This window comes from Heptranchias perlo, chromosome 41, assembly GCF_035084215.1.
Source record: "Heptranchias perlo isolate sHepPer1 chromosome 41, sHepPer1.hap1, whole genome shotgun sequence".
NCBI lineage: Eukaryota > Metazoa > Chordata > Chondrichthyes > Hexanchiformes > Hexanchidae > Heptranchias > Heptranchias perlo.
The window spans coordinates 11,170,246-11,188,948 of NC_090365.1; the positions used below are offsets into that span (position 1 = coordinate 11,170,246).

Below are 18,703 nucleotides of genomic sequence, written 5' to 3' on the forward strand. Positions count from 1 at the left end.
ATCAATTAGATCACATCCTGTTCTACATCATCTTTTCACTTAAATATGAAATTTTCTTCTTAAAAGGGCAGTGTCTTCATGGAGAGAAAAGGGTTTTGATTAAGGCAACAGAAAAATTGTAGTCCTGTAAACACCATTGTCCTTCAATTCATTGACGCCTGCAAGTGCAGAAGATTTATCAAATGCTTTTCTCCTCTTAAAAACATTTGCTGACTATAGTCATTGTCAGAAGGCTATTTGACTGTGGGGGGCATGACAGCTGAATCCAATCCTGTTGTCATAGCGTCCACATGGCCCCCGTTAACTAATATGAGGTAAGAAACTACTCTAGTCACTTTACTGTAGCAACAGTATAAACATGTTCTTTTCGAGCACAGTTACTATCTCACTACACATAGCAACCAGATTGGTTTTGCCTCCCATGCAGCCTGAAATCTTTTCCAACGGTATCTGTTTTCCGTAAATAAATATTAATTACAGGCAGACGTCCACAGCCCTAATAACTCAGCTCCTTCCATTCAGAATTTCTTCTGCCCTGTCGTTTTTTGTCCTCTTGCAAGGTTAATTAAAGACACCTGTACATGACGGTTCGGGCCAGGGTTGGGGTGCTACGTGTAGGTGTTGGTCACCTTGCTATGGAAGGGGTAGCACAGCCCTGGATAAGGTGCAACATAGCTTCACCAAGGAGACAACCAAGATTGATGGGATGCAGTTATGATGAAAGATTTAAAAAAAACAGGGCTGATTTCCTGGAACAAAGAGAGTTAAGGAGGGATCTTGAAAATTAGAAAGGTTTGAGAGGCATAGATGCTAAAGCTAGTCGATTAATTTGTTAGGCTGCAGTTAAAATACTGTGACCGATTTTACCTTAGGAAGGATGTCAAGGCCATGGAGAGGGTGCAGAAAGTGATTCAGTAAGATGATAGCAGGATGAGAGGATTTAATTATGAGGAGACACTAGAGAAACTGCGACTGTTCTCACTAGAACAGAGAAGGTTAAAAGGAGATCTGATGGAATTGTTCAAAATCACGAGGGGTTTTCAAGAAGGTAAACTGGGGAAACCATTTCTACTGGTCGGTCAGTAGGTAACTAGGAGACATAAATTTAAGATAACCACCAAAAGAACGAGGGTTGTTAGGACATGGAATGTTCTACTGGGAACAATGGTGGAAGCAGAATTTATTATAACTTTTAAAAGGGACATGGATAAAAATTTGAGAAAGAAAAATTGAAAGGATCTGGGGAATGGGCAAAGAGCTGGGACTAAACGGACAGCTCTTTCAGTGGGCCAACACAAGCACGACGGGCCGAATGCCGACCTCCTTCGCTGTAAAATTCCATGACGCTAGAGAAAGATTGTTTCTCTCGATGAATTGGTTACAAGGGGCAAAAACTTACGATTAGAACAAGGAGGGTAAACGGTGAGATTAGAAGGCATTTTTCACCTGACGGTTTATTAGACTAAGGGATGGATTTCGAGAAGGAGCTATTGAAACCAAGTTAATTTAAGAGAGAATTAGATAAACACAACTACTATTTCTATTTATGTAGTATCTTTAACGTAGCAAAATGTCCCAAGGTGCTGCACAGTTGGGGGTCAGTCCCTAATAGAGTTGGGAGCGAATTGGAGAAGATTATCGAGACCATGGGTGAATAACAACAACAACTTGCATTTATATAGCGCCTTTAACCCAGTAAAACGTCCCAAGGCGCTTCACAGGAGCGATTATCAAACAAAATTTGATACTGAACCACATAAGGACAGGAGGCCAAAGGCTTGGTCAAAGAGGTAGGTTTTAAGGAGCATCTTAAAGGAGGAGAGAGAGTTGGAGAGGTTTAGGGAGGGAATTCCTGAGCTTAGGGAGTTGGCAGCTGAAGGCATGGCCGCCAATGGTGGGATGCGCAAAAGGCCAGAATTGGAGGAATAGGTAGGTTTAAGGGAGGCTGTTGAAGATGTGAGGCTCACATTGAGGCAGAGAGATTGAGGGAGAGACTTCAGAGAGCATGAGTGAGGTGATTGAAGATTCTTCCATCAACGGTGGGCAGACGGAGCAGGGGACACTCAGCAGACTAGAGTTGGAGGAACAGGGGATGCAAAACAGTGCCGAGGTTGCAGAGGTTGTGCGGAGTGAGGCCATGGAGAGACTTTAAAATGCGGAGTGAATATTGACACCACTGTGTCAGCCAATGAATTGGAGGCGGAGCAGGACTTGAAAACACGGTTCTGAACTCCGAACTTTTAGAGACAATAATCCGGGACAAAATTAATTGGCACTTGGAAAATGATGGGCCAATAAATGAAAGTCAGCACTGATTTGTTAAAAGAAAATTGTGTTTGACTAACTTGATTGAGTTCTTTGATGAAGTAACGGAGAGGGTTGATGAGGGCAGTGCGGTTGATGTTGTGTATATGGACTTTCAAAAGGCATTTGATAGTATCACATAATAGACTTGTTAGCAAAATTAAAGTCCATGGGATTAAAGGGACAGTGTCAACATGGATACAAAATTGACTAGGGGACAGAAAGCAGAGAGTAGTGGTGAACAGTTGTTTTTTAGACTGGAGGGACGTATACAGTGCTGTTCCCCAGGGGACCGTATTAGGACCACTGCTCTTTTTGATATATATTAATGACCTGGACTTGGGTATAGAGGGTATAATTTCAAAGTTTGCAGATGACACGTAACTCGGAAATGTAGTAAACAATGTGGAGGATCGTAACAGACTTCAAGAGGATAAAGACAGACCCTATATAATTACAAGAAGACCTCCTTACTCTTATGCTCCAAACCCCTTGCAATAAGGGCTAACATACCATTTGCCTTCCTAATTGCTTGCTGTATCTGCATGTTAACTTTCTGTGATTTAGTACTCAAGTCTCTGGAGTGGGACTTGAACCCACAACCTTCTGATGCAGAGGCAGGAGTGCTACCCACTGAGCCACAGTCGAAAGGGGTCCTTCTTTGCTGTAAGTTCTGTAGGTGGAAATAGGTGATCGTGGTACAGGATTGAATGCAGGGCCTGAGGCTCAACTCAAGTCTGTCCAAGGTTATATCAAGAAGGGGCATTGAGACCAGGGGCTAAGGCACGGAGCTTCTGGTGGGACCCAACAGGATAGTTTGTGCACTGCCAAGGTTGAGCCTCAAAGCTGTGGCTCAGTAACGATTTGATGTTGTGCAGGCAGTTAATGAAATCGAGCATAGAGCTGGTGAGATAGGAGTGATGTTGCTCAGTTGCGTCATAAAGAGGAGGGAGCCAAGAATAGAGCCTCGTGACCATGTAGACTCTGGAGGAGAAGCCATTACAGGAGATGTGCTGGCCTTGGTGCGGTAGGCCCTTGTGAGGGTCGTACCACAGAGGAGAGTCTTTGGAGCAAGATGGTACGATCAATATAATCCACAAAGGTTATCGTCATTAATGATTTTGACCAGGGGAAGTCTCAATGCTATGGATGGATCTGCTATTAAAGGCACGATAGCAAGCTATTGCAACTTTTGTGCAAATATTAATGACCACCCAAACTCCCACAGCATTGTTCAAAAGTCGGCTGGGTGCTGGAGCAGAGCTGTGCTGTTTAGCTGCTGGCCTGGCCTGTCGTTAGAAGCCCCCTGCTCAAGAACTCACTGCGAGAATGCATGTCAGTGTAGCTGGCACCGGGAGTAATAACATCACCACTTTAACACACAGAGACTTGACAAAGGAACGTAGGAACATAGGAACAGGAGTAGGCCATTCAGCCCCTCGTGCCTGCTCCGCCATTTGATAAGATCATGGCTGATCTGTGATCTAACTCCATATACCTGCCTTTGGCCCATATCCCTTAATACCTTTGGTTGGCAAAAAGCTATCTATCTCAGATTTAAATTTAGCAATTGAGCTAGTATCAATTGCCGTTTGCGGAAGAGAGTTCCAAACTTCTACCACCCTTTGTGTGTAGAAATGTTTTCTAATCTCGCTCCTGAAAGGTCTGGCTCTAATTTTTAGACTGTGCCCCCTACTCCTAAAATCCCCAACCAGCGGAAATAGTTTCTCTCTATCCACCCTATCTGTTCCCCCTAATATCTTATAAACTTCGATCAGATCACCCCTTAACCTTCCAAACTTTAGAGAATACAACCCCAATTTGTGTAATCTCTCCTCATAACTTAACCCTTGAAGTCCGGGTATCGGGTAAGGGTTAAGTCTGGGTAAAGAATTCGGGAGTAATAAACACATCTCTTTAACACACGGAGACTTGAGAAAGGAATTTGGGAGTAATAATCTCGTCATTTTAACACATGGAGACTTGGAATGGGACCTGGGACTAATAACAATGTCACTTTAATGCAGGGAGACTTGGAATGAGACCTGTGAATGATGATTGTCTCGACATTGAGAGTGAAGAGTCTGTGTGGAGCAGCAATTTAAAAAGCGAATGGGACATTAATAATGTGTTGGTGTGGAATAATCCTACAGAGGGTGGTTATGCTGAGGTTTGATAATGTACTGGGCAAACCTCACTTGGAATACTGTGAGGTGGTAGGGATAATTCTGGACACTTCCCTTCAAGAGAAACACACATGCATTGGGAGGGTGTAGAAAGGAGCAGCACGAATGATCCCAAGTGTAAAGGGGATGCGTTAGAAGGAAAGAACAAGCAGCTGAAGCTCTCTTGTGCAGAGAAAAGATTGAAGAAGATGGAAGCCCATTGGGGTATTTAACGTTTTAAAAGGTATCGATAAAGTGAACCCAGAATATTACCTCACGGTTCAGCCAGACAATCTAAATGAGGGGAAAGTAAATTTAATGCAGCTCTTAGAGAACAAAAAATCTTTACTCAAAGAGAGATGGAATAATCTGCCATGCAAGGTACTAGAATCAGACGTTAATGAAGGGTTGGATGTGAGTTGGAATTCTATAGTGACAAACTCAATGGTCTTTTCCCATCGTTAAATTTTTCTTATGTTTTTGTGTGTATCGATACCGCAGAACATAACAAGTTGCTATTTGCCCGTGCTGTGACACCTGTGTAAATACCGTGTGTTTGTGTACATTGTGACATGCGAACATATGCTGTGCCCTGTAGTGTCTGTGTGTACGCGTTTGGCTCACTGGCATTGTGCATATGTTGTGTTACATAGAATTACGCAGAATGTACAGCACAGAAACAGTCCATTTGGCCCAACAGGCCCATGCCGGTGTTTATGCTGCACAGGAGCCTGCTCCCTCCCTACTTCATTAACATATCCTTCTATTCCTTTCTCCCTCATGTGTTTATCCAGCTTCCCCTTAAATGCCTTTATATTCCATGCGGTAGTGAGTTCCACATTCTCACCATTCTCTGGGCAAAGAAGTTTCTCCTGAATTCCCCATTGGATTTATTAGTGACTATCTTATATTTCTGGCTCCTAGTTCTGGTCTCCCCAGCAAGTGGAAACGACTTCTCTATCTAACCCTTTCATAATCAGGTCACCCCTCAGTCTTCTCTTTTCTAGAGAAAAGAGCCCCAGCCTGCTCAATCTTTCGTGATAGGTATAACCTCTCAATTCTGGTATCATCCTAGTAAATCTTTTTTGCACCTTCTCCAGTGCCTCTATACCCTAATATGGAGACCAGAACTGTTCACTGTACTCCATAGAACTATAAAACCATAGAAAAGATACAGCACAGAAGGAGGCCATTCGGCCCATCGTTTTTTTAAATTCGTTCATGGGACGTGGGCGTCGCTGGCGAGGCCGGCATTTATTGCCCATCCCTAATTGCCCTTGAGAAGGTGGTGGTGAGCCGCCTTCTTGAACCGCTGCAGTCCGTGTGGTGAAGGTTCTCCCACAGTGCTGTTAGGTAGGGAGTTCCAGGATTTTGACCCAGCGACGATGAAGGAACGGCCGATATATTTCCAAGTCGGGATGGTGTGTGACTTGGAGGGGAACGTGCAGGTGGTGTTGTTCCCATGTACCTGCTGCTCTTGTCCTTCTAGGTGGTAGAGGTCGTGGGTTTGGGAGGTGCTGTCGAAGAAGCCTTGGCGAGTTGCTGCACTGCATCCTGTGGATGGTACACACTGCAGCCACGGTGTGTCGGTGGTGAAGGGAGTGAATGTTTAGGGTGGTGGATGGGGTGCCAATCAAGTGGGCTGCTTTATCTTGGATGGTGTCGAGCTTCTTGAGTGTTGTTGGAGCTGCACTCATCCAAGCAAGTGGAGAGTATTCCATCACACTGCTGACTTGTGCCTTGTAGATGGTGGAAAGGCTTTGGGGAGTCAGGAGGTGAGTCACTCGCCGCAGAATACCCAGCCTCTGACCTGCTCTCGTAGCCACAGTATTTATATGGCTGGTCCAGTTAAGTTTCTGGTCAATGGTGACCCCCAGGATGTTGATGGTGGGGGATTCGGCGATGGTAATGCCGTTGAATGTCCAGGGGAGGTGGTTAGACTCTCTCTTGTTGGAGACGGTCATTGCCTGGCACTTATCTGGCGCGAATGTTACTTGCCACTTACGAGCCCAAGCCTGGATGTTGGCCGGATTGGATTTGTCCTGCTTTTTATGGACAGGACATACCTGGGCAATTTTCCACATTGTTGGGTAGATGCCAGTGTTGTACCTGTACTGGAACAGCTTGGCTAGAGGCGCAGCTAGTTCTGGAGCACAAGTCTTCAGCACTACAGCCGGGATGTTGTCAGGGCCCGTAGCCTTTGCTGTATCCAGTGCACGCAGCCGTTTCTTGATATCACGTGGAGTGAATCGAATTGGCTGAAGACTGGCTTCTGTGATGGTGGGGATATCGGGAGGAGGCCGAGATGGATCATCCACTCGGCACTTCTGGCTGAAGATGGTTGCAAACGCTTCAGCCTTGTCTTTTGCACTCACGTGCTGGACTCCACCATCATTGAGGATGGGGATGTTTGCATGAGCCTCCTCCTCCTGTTAGTTGTTTAATTGTCCACCGTCATTCACGACTGGATGTGGCAGGACTGCAGAGCTTTGATCTGATCCGTTGGTTGTGGAATCGCTTAGCTCTGTCTATAGCATGTTGCTTCCGCTGTTTAGCACGCATGTAGTCCTGAGTTGTAGCTTCACCAGGTTGGCACCTCATTTTTAGGCATGCCTGGTGCTGCTCCTGGCATGCTCTTCTACACTCCTCATTGAACCAGGGTTGATCTCCTGGCTTGTTGGTAATGGTAGAGTGAGGAATATGCCGAGCCATGAGGTTACAGATTGTGCTGGAATACAATTCTGCTGCTGATGATGGCCCACAATGCCTCATGGATGCCCAGTTTTGAGCTGCTAGATCTGTTCTGAATCTATCCCATTTAGCACGATGGTAGTGCCACACAACACGTTGGATGGTGTCCTCAGTGCGAAGACGGGACTTCATCTCCACGAGGACTGTGCGGTGGTCACTCCTACCAATACTGTCATGGACAGATGCATTTGCGACAGGTAGATTGGTGAGGACGAGGTCAAGTAAGTTTTTCCCTCGTGTTGGTTTGCTCACCACCTGCCGCAGGCCCAGTCTGGCAGCTATGTCTTTCAGGACTCGGCCAGCTCGGTCAGTAGTGGTGCTACCGAGCCACTCTTCGTGATGGACATTGAAGTCCCCCACCCAGAGTACGTTTTGTGCCCTTGCTACCCTCAGTGCTTCCTCCAAGTGGTGCTGAACATGGAGGAGGACTGATTCATCAGCTGAGGGAGGGCAGTAGGTGGTAATCAGCAGGAGGTTTCCTTGCCCATGTTTGACCTGATGCCATGAGATTTCATGGGGTCCAGAGTCAATGTTGAGGACTCCCAGGGCCACTCCCTCCTGACTGTATATCACTGTACCGCCACCTCTGGTGGGTCTGTCCTGCTGGTGGGACAGGACATACCCAGGGATGGTGATGGAAGAGTCTGGGACGTTGGCTGAAAGGTATGATTCTGGAGTATGGCTATGTCAGGCTGTTGCTTGACTAGTCTGTGGGACAGCTCTCCCAATTTTGGCACAAGTCCCCAGATGTTAGTAAGGAGGACCTTGCAGGGTCGACTGGACTTGGTGTTTTGCCGTTGTCGTGTCCGGTGCCTAGTGGTCCGATGCCGGGTGGTCCGTCCGGTTTTATTCTCATTATGACTTTTCGTAGCAAGATTTTACAACTGAGTGGCTTGCTAGGCCATTTCAGAGGGCAATTAAGAATCAACCACATTGCTGTGGGTCTGGAATCACATATAGGCCAGACCGGGTAAGGGCGGCAGGTTTCCTTCCCTAAAGGACATTAGTGAACCAGATGGGTTTTTACGACAATCCGGTAGTTTCATGGCCATCATTACTGATACTAGTATTTTAATTCCAGATTTTTATTTAATTAATTGAATTTAAATTCGCCAGCTGCCGTAAAATCCAGAGTCATGAACTCATGACTCCGGATTTTAGTCCAGGCCTCTGGATTACTAGTCCAGTAACATAACCACTATGCTACCGTACCCGTGTCCGTCCCAGCTCGAAGAACAACCAGGTGCCCATTCTAATCCCACCTTCCAGCACCCGGTCCGTAGCCCTGCAGCTTGTAGCACTTTAGGTGCAGGTCCAGGTACTTTTTAAAAGAGTTGAGGGTCCCTGCCTCTACCACCAATTCGGGCAGCGAATTCCATACACCCACCACCCTCTGGGTAAAAAAGTTTTTCCTCATGTCCCCTCTAATCCTTCCGCCAATCAGCTTAAACCTGTGTCCTCTAGTTCTTGAACTCTCCGCTGGGGGAAACAGGTACTTCCTGTCTACTCTATCTATGCCCCTCATAATTTTATACACCTCAATCAAGTCTCCCCTCAGCCTCTTCTGCTCCAAGGAAAACAACCCCAGCCTATCCAATCTCTCCTCATAGCTGCAATTTTCAAGCCCTGGCAACATTCTTGTAAATCTTCTCTGCAGTCTCTCCAGAGCAATTACATCCTTCCTGTAATGTGGTGACCAGAACTGCGCACAATACTCCAGCTGTGGCCTTACCAGTGTTTTATACAGTTCCATCATTACATCCCTGCTTTTGTATTCTCTACCTCGGCTAATAACGGAGAGCATTCCGTATGCCTTCTTCATAACCTTATCTACCTGTACTGCCATCTTCAGGGACCTGTGCACATGCACTCCAAGGTCTCTCACTTCCTCTTCCCCTCTCAATATATTCCCATTTACTGTGTATTCCATTTTACTGTTTGCCCTCCCTGAGTGCATTACCTCTCACTTCTCCGTATTGAACTCCATTTGCCACTTTTTAGCCCACTCCACCAACCCATTGATATCTTCTTGGAGTCTACAGCTATCCTCTTCACTATCAACTACACGGCCAATTTTTGTGTCGTCTGCAAATTTGCCAATCATGCCCCCTACATTCAAGTCCAAATCATTAATATTTACCACAAACAGCAAGGGACCCAACACTGAGCCCTGTGGCCCACCACTGGAAACGGATTTCCATTCGCAAAGACATCCATCGACTTTTACCCTTTGTTTCCTGTTACTGAGCCAATTTTGGATCCAATTCGCCACATTTCCCTGTATCCCATGGGCTTTTACATTTCTGTCCTGTGTAGTCTTCCAAGGTTCTATACAAGTTTAACATAACTTCTCTGCTTTTCAATTCTATCTCTCTAGAAATGAATCCCAGTGCTTGGTTTGCTTTTTTATAGCCTTATTAACCTGCGTCGCTACTTTTAGTGATTTGTGTATCTGTACCCTGAGATCCCTCTGCTCCTCTGTTGTATTTAGACTCTTATTATCAAGCAGCATTAGGCCCCCTTGTTCTTAAGAACATAAGAAATAGGAGCAGGAGTAGGCCATTCGGCCCCTCAAGCCTGCTGCACCATTCAATCAGATCATGGCTGCTCTTCGACCTCAACTCTGCTCTCCCACCTGATCCCCATATCCCTTGATTCCCCTAGAGTCCAAAAATCCATCTCAGCCTTGAATATACTCAATGACTGAGCATCCACAGCCCTCTGGGGTAGAGAATTCCAAAGATTCACAACACTCTGAGTCAAGAAATTCCTCCTCATCTCAGTCTTAAATGGCCGACCCCTTATCCTGTGACTAGTTCTAGACTCTCCAGCCAGGGGAAACAACCTCTCAGCATCTACCCTGTCAAGCCCCCTCTGAATCATATGTTTCAATGAGATCACCTCTTATTCTTCTAAACTCCAGAGAATATAGGCCCATTCTACTCAATCTCTCCTCATAAGACAACCCTCTCATCCAAGAAATCAATCTCGTGAACCTTCATTGCGCCGCCTCTAAGGCAAGTATATCTTTCCTTAGATAAGGAGACCAAAACTAAACACAGTGCTCCTGGTGAGGTCTCACCAAAGCCCTGTACAATTGTAGTAAGACTTCCTTGCTCTTATACTCCAAACCCCTTGCAATAAAGGCCAACATTCCATTTGCCTTCCTAATTGCAGCTGTAACTGATATTCTTCCTACCAAAATGTAATACCTCACACTTATCGATATTGAAATTCATTTGCTGATTACATGCCCATTCTGCAAGTTTATTAATGTCTTCCTGTATTTTGTCGCAGTCCTCCTCAGTATTAACTATACCCTCCAATTTGGTATCGTCCACAAATTTTGAAATTGTACTTCCCATTCCCAAATCCAAATCGTTTATGTAAATGGTGAACAACAGTGGTCCCAGCACCGATCCCTGTGGAACACCACTTCCCACCTTTTGCCAGTCTGAGTAATTACCTTTAACCCCTACTCTCTGTTTTCTGTTTATTAGCCAGCTTGCTATCCATTCTGTTACTTGTCCTCTGACTCCACATGCTCTGACCTTGGTCATGGGTTTACTTTGCGATACCTTATCGAAGGCCTTTTGAAAATCCAAATATATTACATCTACTACATTGCCCTTGTCTACCCTTTCTGTTACCTCTTCAAAGAATTCAATAAGGTTAGTCAAACATGACCTTCCCTTTTGGAATCCGTGCTGACTATTCTTTATTAAATTTTTGGTTTCTAGATGTTTTTCTATTACATCTTTGAGTAAAGATTCCATTATCTTTCCTACCATCGACGTTAAGCTAATTGGTCTATAGTTCCCTGGTCTGGTTCTATCTCCCTTTTTAAATATTATATGTGTCTTGTTCTGTAATGTATGTCTATGGATATGATCCATTTCCCATAACCACACGCATACCTTTGAATTGGGCACAGTGGACCAGGAAGTATTGTGCAGAACTTTGTCAGGAGATTACAGAGTGGAGTTCACGAGAGGATCGATTGTCCAGAAGGAGCTGAATGGCTTCTTTTCGTTCCATGTTCCTGTGTTCCTACAGTCACAGAAAGGTTTCCCATTCTGCCACTGAAGCTTTAAGAGTTTGAAATCAGCCAAGAATGCGAAAAGGGCCATTGGGTCCATCAGTGAGCCTGTGCTCCATGTAAATCAAAGTGAAATTCCCGCCATTCCTGCCAGCTGGGAAGCTATGCTCAGACCTATCCCAGACCTCTTCTCCCTCTCCTCAATCTCTTCCCCTCCCTCCCATGACATCTCTTCTTCCCTCCCTGGATCTCTGTCTCTTCCTCAATGGATCTCTCTCCTGCAATCTCTCTTCCTCCTTCACTAGATTTCCTCCCAGGAACTCTCCTTCCTTTCCTGGATCTCCCTCATTCTCTCACTGAATCCCTCCCTCCCTCTCTCCATCCTTCCCCCTCCCTCCTCTCTCCCTTCCTACCACCCACTCTCCTGTCTTTGGATCTCTCCCCTCCTCCTGGGTTCTAACTCCCTCCAATCCGGCATCTCTTTTTCTACCTCTGTGGATCTCTCCTTCACTCCACAGATCTCCCTCTCGAGAGCTCTTCCTCCAACCTGGGATCTCTCTCTCTGGATTTCTCTCCCTGGATCTCCCTTCCTCGAGCTCTTTCTCTCCCTCCCTCACGAGAGCTCTCTCTCCTTCCGTGGATCTCTCCCTCTTTCCTTCTGTGGATCTCTCTCTCTCCTTCCCTGGATATCTTTCTCTCTCTCCTTCCCTGAATATCTCTCCCTTTCCCTGAATATCTCTCTTTCTCTCTCTCCCCTTCTCTGGATCTCTCCTTCTCTCTCCCTGGATCTCTCTCGCTCTCTCTCCCTGGATCTCTCTCTCCCTCTGGATCTCTCTCTCCCTGGATATCGCTCTCTCTCCCTAGATCTCGTTCTTTCTCTCTCTCTCTCTCTCTCTCCCTGGAGCTTTCTTTCTCTCTCTCTCTCCCTGGATCTCTCTCTCTCTCTCTCTCTCCCTCCCTCCCTCCTTGGATCTCTCTCTCTCTCTCTCTCTCTTTCCCTGGATCTCTCTCTCTCTCCTTCCCTGGATCTCTCTCTCTCCTTTCCTAGATCTCTCTCTCTCCTTCCCTGGATATCTCTCTCCCCCTCCCTGGATCCCTCTCTCTCTCCTTCCCTGGATCTCTCTCTCTCCCCTTCCCTGGATATCTCTCTCTCTCCTTCCCTGGATCTCTCTCTCTCCTTCCCTGGATCTCTCTCTCCCCCTCTCTCTCCCTCCCTGGATCGCTCTCTATCTCTCTCTCTCTCTGTGGATCTCTCTCTCCCCCTCAGTCTCTCTTGTGCCTCATGGGAATGTGTGTCTCTCTGACAGCTACGTGGTACGAGTTCGAGCTGTGGTGATGACCCGCGACGACTCCAGTGGAGGATGGGTGCCGCTGGGAGGAGCTGGCCTCAGTCACGTCATGATCTGCAAGGTCACGCGCTCAGACGAGAGCAGCTTCCTGATCTGTGGAGAGCGGCTCCGAGACCAAGCGGTAAGGAGTCACATGATGGGCTGCGGTCACTTCCCAGGGCAAGAACATTAAAGCTCAGGCCTCACAGTGCCCACTTTCGGGGTTGGCTGGAGTGTCTCCATATTAGTAAGAACGAGAGGGCAAAAGGGGCCTCGGTTTAACATCTCATCTGAAGGACAGCATCTCCGACAGTGCAGCACTCCCTCAGTACTGCAGTGGGAGTGTCAGCCTGGATCTGGTGCTCAGGTCTCTGGAGTGGGACTTGAACCCACAACCATTCTGACTCAGAGGCAAGAGTCACGGCTGACAAACCGAGGGAGTCTAGCCACCCTTTCCTTTCCCCAATTTTCCCCATCCTCTACCGAAGCTGCTGACTCAGACTGGGGGTACAGTTGATGGGTGCTGGCAGCTTCCAGTACTTCATCCAAGTGTAAAACCTAGTGAGGGTTGGCAGGCAATTCAACTGTGGAAGCCATCACAATTGAGGCCAAGTCTTGTGCGCATACTCAATTCCAGCAGGGGTCACTGGATAAGATAGGGTGTCCGCTGTGGCTCAGTGGGTAACACTCTTGCCTGTGAGTCAGAAGGGCTTGGGCTCATAGTCCCATTGAGGGAGTGCCGCACTGTCGGAGGTGCCGTCTTCCAGATGAGATGTTAAACCGAGGCCCTGTCTGCCCTCTCAGGTGGATGTAAAAGATCCCATGGCACTATTCGAAGAAGAGCAGGGGAGCTCTCCCTGGTGTCCAGGCCAATATTTATCCCTCAACCAACATCGCTAAAACAGCTGATCTGGTCATTATCACATTGCTGTTTGTGGGATCTTGCTGTGCGCAAATTGGCTGCCGTGTTTCCTACATTACAATAGTGATGGTACTTCATTGGCTGTAAAGCACTTTGGGACGTCCTGAGGTTGTGAAAGGCGCTATATAAATGCAAGTCTTTTATTCTTTTAACTATCGGGTGTAGAACCCTGGGATGATTTTTCCACCATCTGACAGTGATACTGATGACAATTGTAACACTTCTTCTGCTGGGCTAAGGTCAGCTAATCAGACTAGAGATTAAATCTGGAATTTTGCTTGGTTGGATGCTCAGTTCCACACTGGCATTTACCCATTGATCCAGGAGGGCTCGTTAACCCAGCAACCTGACAGTCAAGAAAATATCCCTTTAAATTAATCTCTTTCAAGCTCTATGAAAGAAATAAAGAACTTGCATTTATATAGCGTCTTTCACGATCTCAGGACGTCCCAAATCGCTTTACAGCCAAGTACTTTTCAAATGTCGTCACTGTTGTGATGCAGGAATCGCGAGAGCCAAATCCGAGCAGCAAGGTCCCACAAATAGCAGTGTGATAATGACCAGATAATCTGTTTTTAGTGATGTTGATTGAAGGATAAATATTGGCCAAGACACCAGGGAGAACTCCCCTGCTCTTCTTCAAAATAGTGTCATGGGAGCTTTTACGTCGACCTGAGAGGGCAGACGGGGCCTCGGTTTAACGTCTCATCCGAAAGACGGCACCTCCGACAGTGCAGCACTCCCTCAGTACCGCACTGGACTACCAGCTCAGATTTTGTGCTCAAGTCTCTTGGACCTTCTGACCTAGAGGCGCGAGTGCTACCATTGCACTGCTAGCAAGAGGCCGACCAAAAGTATCTGCTACCGTTGTAACCCATGAGACGTTGGAGAGGGTTCCAGGAATGGCACTTGGTAACCGAGCTCCTTGTGAAGGACAATGTAGCCGTTCACCCTCACCCTGTCACACTGTGGGTTCAGCAGGCTGTGCCACCCACTATGTGCCAAGGAATCACCATCGGCCCTGCCGGCCAGTGACCACACCTGAAACATTCCGGTTACCGACCTACCAGGGTCTCGTTCTGAGGAAGAAACCAACTGGCCAGCTTGACTCTGTTTGCCCCTCTGTCGTCTGATCATGTCCAATCTTCCCCCCGTGTCCAATTCTCCCTGCGTCTCAAAATTTCGAACTTGAGATAGATAGATTTTTGTTAGTTAAGGTTACTAAGGGATATGGAGCCAAGGCGAGTAAATGGAGTTGAGATACAGATCAGCCATAATCTAATTGAATGGCGGAACAGGGACTGAATGGACTACTCCTGTTCCATTGTGTCCAATTCTCCCTCTATCTCTGGCCCTTCCCTCCATCTCTGGTCTCTCCCTCTTCCTCCTTTTCACCTGGGGTGAGATTAAGGAGATTAAGAAAAAAAAGTCAGTAGATTAGGAACGGCAGAATAATTATAAATCAATGTTTCTCCAACATTTGTCTATTTATCAGAAGAAAGGTTTGTATAAAACAGGAATTATCTCCTGAAGGACAGGGCTGCTGTACTAATGAAGCCTGAGAGGATTGACTGGATAGGGGTTCTCCTATCCTCGCTGTGTTCTTCCTCCACAGATGATCCTGGAATGTGCCCTCAAGAAGGACCTAATTTACAACAAGGTGAATCCCATCTTTCACCACTGGAAAGTAGACGATGACAAGTTTGGCCTCACGTTCCAGAGTCCTGCTGATGCAGTCACCTTTGAGCGGAGCATTCAGAACGCCATTGAGGAAATGGCAGAAGGTAGGAACAGATGGTGGCTTCTTTGAATCTAATTTTCCACAGGACCGCTTGATAAAAGTGAGAAAGGCGGTTCAACTTTTCTAATGGCAGAGTGTTGGACTCCCAATCCATGGTCCGATGGTCCAGTGGGGGACTTCCAATCTATGGTCCAGTGGTACAGTGTTGGACTCCCAATCCATGGTCCAATGCTCCAGTGGGGGACTCCCAATCCATGGTCCAGTGCTACAGTGTTGCACTCCCAATCCATGGTCCAATGATACAGTGTTCGACTCCCAATCCATGGTCCAGTGCTACAGTGTTGCACTCCCAATCCATGGTCCAATGATACAGTGTTCGACTCCCAATCTATGGTCCAATGCTCCAGTGGGGGACTCCCAATCCATGGTCCAGTGCTACAGTGTTGCACTCCCAATCCATGGTCCAATGATACAGTGTTCGACTCCCAATCTATGGTCCAGTGGTACAGTGTTCGACTCCCAATCCATGGTCCAATGATACAGTGTTCGACTCCCAATCTATGGTCCAGTTGTACAGTGTTCGACTCCCAATCTATGGTCCAATGGTACAGTGTTCGACTCCCAATCCATGGTCTAGTTGTACAGTGTTGAACTCCCAATCCATGGTCCAGTGTTACCGTCAGAGGCATTCCTCGCAGGAAGAACAAAAAAAAACACAGGGCCAACAGTTCAATTCCAATAAGGGTTCTTCACTTATTCTATGGAAGGCCCAACTCCTAATTTCATCCCCTTGTTTTCTGTTGCTGGAGAACGAGAAACGGAGAGGGAATAGCACTAAACACCAGACCAGATAGTCACCTACAGCTGGGCAAACTGTAAATAGAAGCCCGAGGAGACATGGATCAACAAGTCTTCTGCGATCACAGGTGAAGGGGAGATGGGCCTTGGTCTTGTGTCCTGCACTTGCATTTATATAGCGCCTTTCATGACCTCAGGACGTCACAAAGTGCTTTACAGTCAATGAAGTACTTTAGAAGTATAGTCACTGTTGTAATGTAAGGACCTTTATCTCATTGTTGACGAGTGGATTTTAAGTTTGGTATTTCCAAGATTATTGTCAGCCTTATTTTTCTCACCTAAATTTGAGATTAAAAACAAATCTGGAAACTGGGGTGCAGTTGGTTGAAATATCTCGAAACAGGGATCTTGTTGGGGTTTATCGGGGAGTGATTTCTGCTTGCAACCAGCACTGGGCGAATCGGCAAACACCAGATAAAGACCGTTCCCCGCACCACAGAGGCCTTGAGCTGCTCGAATTGCAAGATCTGGTCCGTGCGTGTAACCCTGCCTCAGTGTAGCAGGCCCTGCCTTCCCAATAAGAGAGCCGGTGAAACGTCCTTTAGGGTTTTTCGTGTATAATCAAATCCGGAAATTTTCCACTCGGGAAAGGAGGAGGAACTTGGTTAGATCTGGTAACTCCTCCCACCCCATGCATGTGATTGAAATGCCTTGTTAGAAAATCTGAATGAACTTTGTTGGTCATGAAATGTCTCATCTTCAGGATCCCTTTAAGAGAGAGTCTCGTCCCACTCTATCATATTCCACAAACCATCTACTCCCTCCAATTGGATTACAGCCTCTCTGCAGCCCCTCATTAGCCATTATGCGACAACAACAAATTGCATTTATATAGCGCCTTGAACGCAGTAAAATGTCCCAAGGAGCGATTATCAAACAAAATTTGACACCGAGCCACATAAGGAGATTTTAGGAGAGGTGACCAAAAGCTTGGTCGAAGAGGTAGGTTTTAAGGAGCGTCTTCAAGAAGGGTAGAGAGGCAGAGGGGTTTAGGGAGGGAATTCCAGAACTTAGGGCCTAGGCAGCCAGCAGTGGAGCGATTAAAATCGGGGATGCGCAAGAGGCAAGAATTGGAGGAGCGCAGAGATCTCAGAGGGTTGTAGGGTTTGAAGAGGCTACAGAGATAGAGGCCACGGAGGGATTTGGAAACAAGGATGAGAATTTTTTAAATCGAGGCCTTCCCGGACTGGGAGCCAATGTAGGTCAGGAAGGACAAGGGTGATGGGTGAACGGGACTTGGTGCGAGTTAGGATACAGGCAGCAGAGTTTTGGGTGAGCTGAAGTTTACGGAGGGTGGGAAATGGGAGGCCGACCAGGGGAGCATTGGAATAGTCGAGTGTAGAGGTAACAAAGACATTCATCTAGCTTCCTCCCCTCCTTTACTGATTCTTGATGAACCATGGTATCCATAGGACCAGGCAGCCGTCCACCATCTCACCCAAGTGTCCATTCTTCATGTGTGAGCTTAGGCAGTCAGTGGTCACAGGCTATTTAACTGTGGGAGGCATCCCACATAAGTCTGATTCTCCCCTGTCTCAATGCAGACACACACTTTCCAGGATCAATCACAGAATAACAATCAGGAGCAGAATCGTTATTCTATATATAAACCCCCCGAACCCCTCGAATAGATTCCAGCCTGTAACTCACTCCCGGGTATCTGTTATTCTATATATAAACCACCCAAACCCCTCGATTAGATTCCAGCTTGTAACTCACTCCTGGGTACCCGTTATTCTATATATAAACCACCCAAACCCCTCGATTAGATTCCAGCCTGTAACTCACTCCTGGGTATCCGTTATTCTATATATAAACCCCCCAAACCTCCTGTCACTCACTCTCCTGGGTATCCGTTATTGTAGTTTTAACTGTAGGCCTTGAGTACTTATTTCTCTGGATTGTCCTGGCCTTATCCTCTCGTCTCTGTTACATTTCCACAGGTTCACTGAGCTCCTCTTCCTCGAGTCAGGGTGAAGCTGATGTGACAGAGGACATCGCTGCAGTAAGTAAGGCCACAGAATTATACAGAGTCTCTTTGCTGCGGCTGCTTTCTTGTCCTTTTATGCACTCGGGATGTGGGCGTCGCTGGCAAGGCTGGCATATATTGCCCATCCATAGTAGCCCTGAGAAGGTGGTGGTGAGCCGTTGCATGTAATAGTTTGATGCAACCGAGGGAATCGCTAGAACACTTCAGAGGGCAGTTAAGAGTCAACCACGCTGGTTTAGGACTGGAGTCACATATAGGCCCAGACCGGGTAAGGACGGCAGGTTTCCTTCCCTAAAGGACATTAGTGAACCAGTTGGGTTTCTACGACAATCCGGTAGTTTCATGGTCATGTTTACTGATACCAGCTTTTTATTTCCAGATATTTTTAAACTGAATTCAAACTCCCAAATTCACACGGTGGAGAATTGAACTCACAATTCTCTGGATTATTCAACCAGGGCTTTTTCAGAAACTCTCTCAATGTTCACTGGGGATCTTGCCCATCAGGCCTTTAGAGAAAAGACTCCCGGCCTACACAATTAATGACTTGAGCGGTATCATTGGAGGGAGAGACCAATAACAGGCCCGGAGAGGGAGGAATGTTT

The 18,703-nt window shown here is 46.7% G+C and overlaps 1 protein-coding gene across 1 annotated transcript in view; it reads left to right on the forward strand.

The window, feature by feature from the left end:
* LOC137305872 (sprouty-related, EVH1 domain-containing protein 1-like) overlaps positions 1 to 18,703 on the forward strand; it is a 147,900-nt gene that overhangs the window by 117,517 nt on the left and 11,680 nt on the right. Inside the window, exons 2-4 of the mRNA XM_067974808.1 lie at positions 12,527 to 12,729; positions 15,125 to 15,293; positions 18,052 to 18,113. Of these exons, the coding sequence (XP_067830909.1) occupies positions 12,527 to 12,729; positions 15,125 to 15,293; positions 18,052 to 18,113 (434 nt within the window). The remainder of the gene's footprint in view (positions 1 to 12,526; positions 12,730 to 15,124; positions 15,294 to 18,051; positions 18,114 to 18,703) is intronic.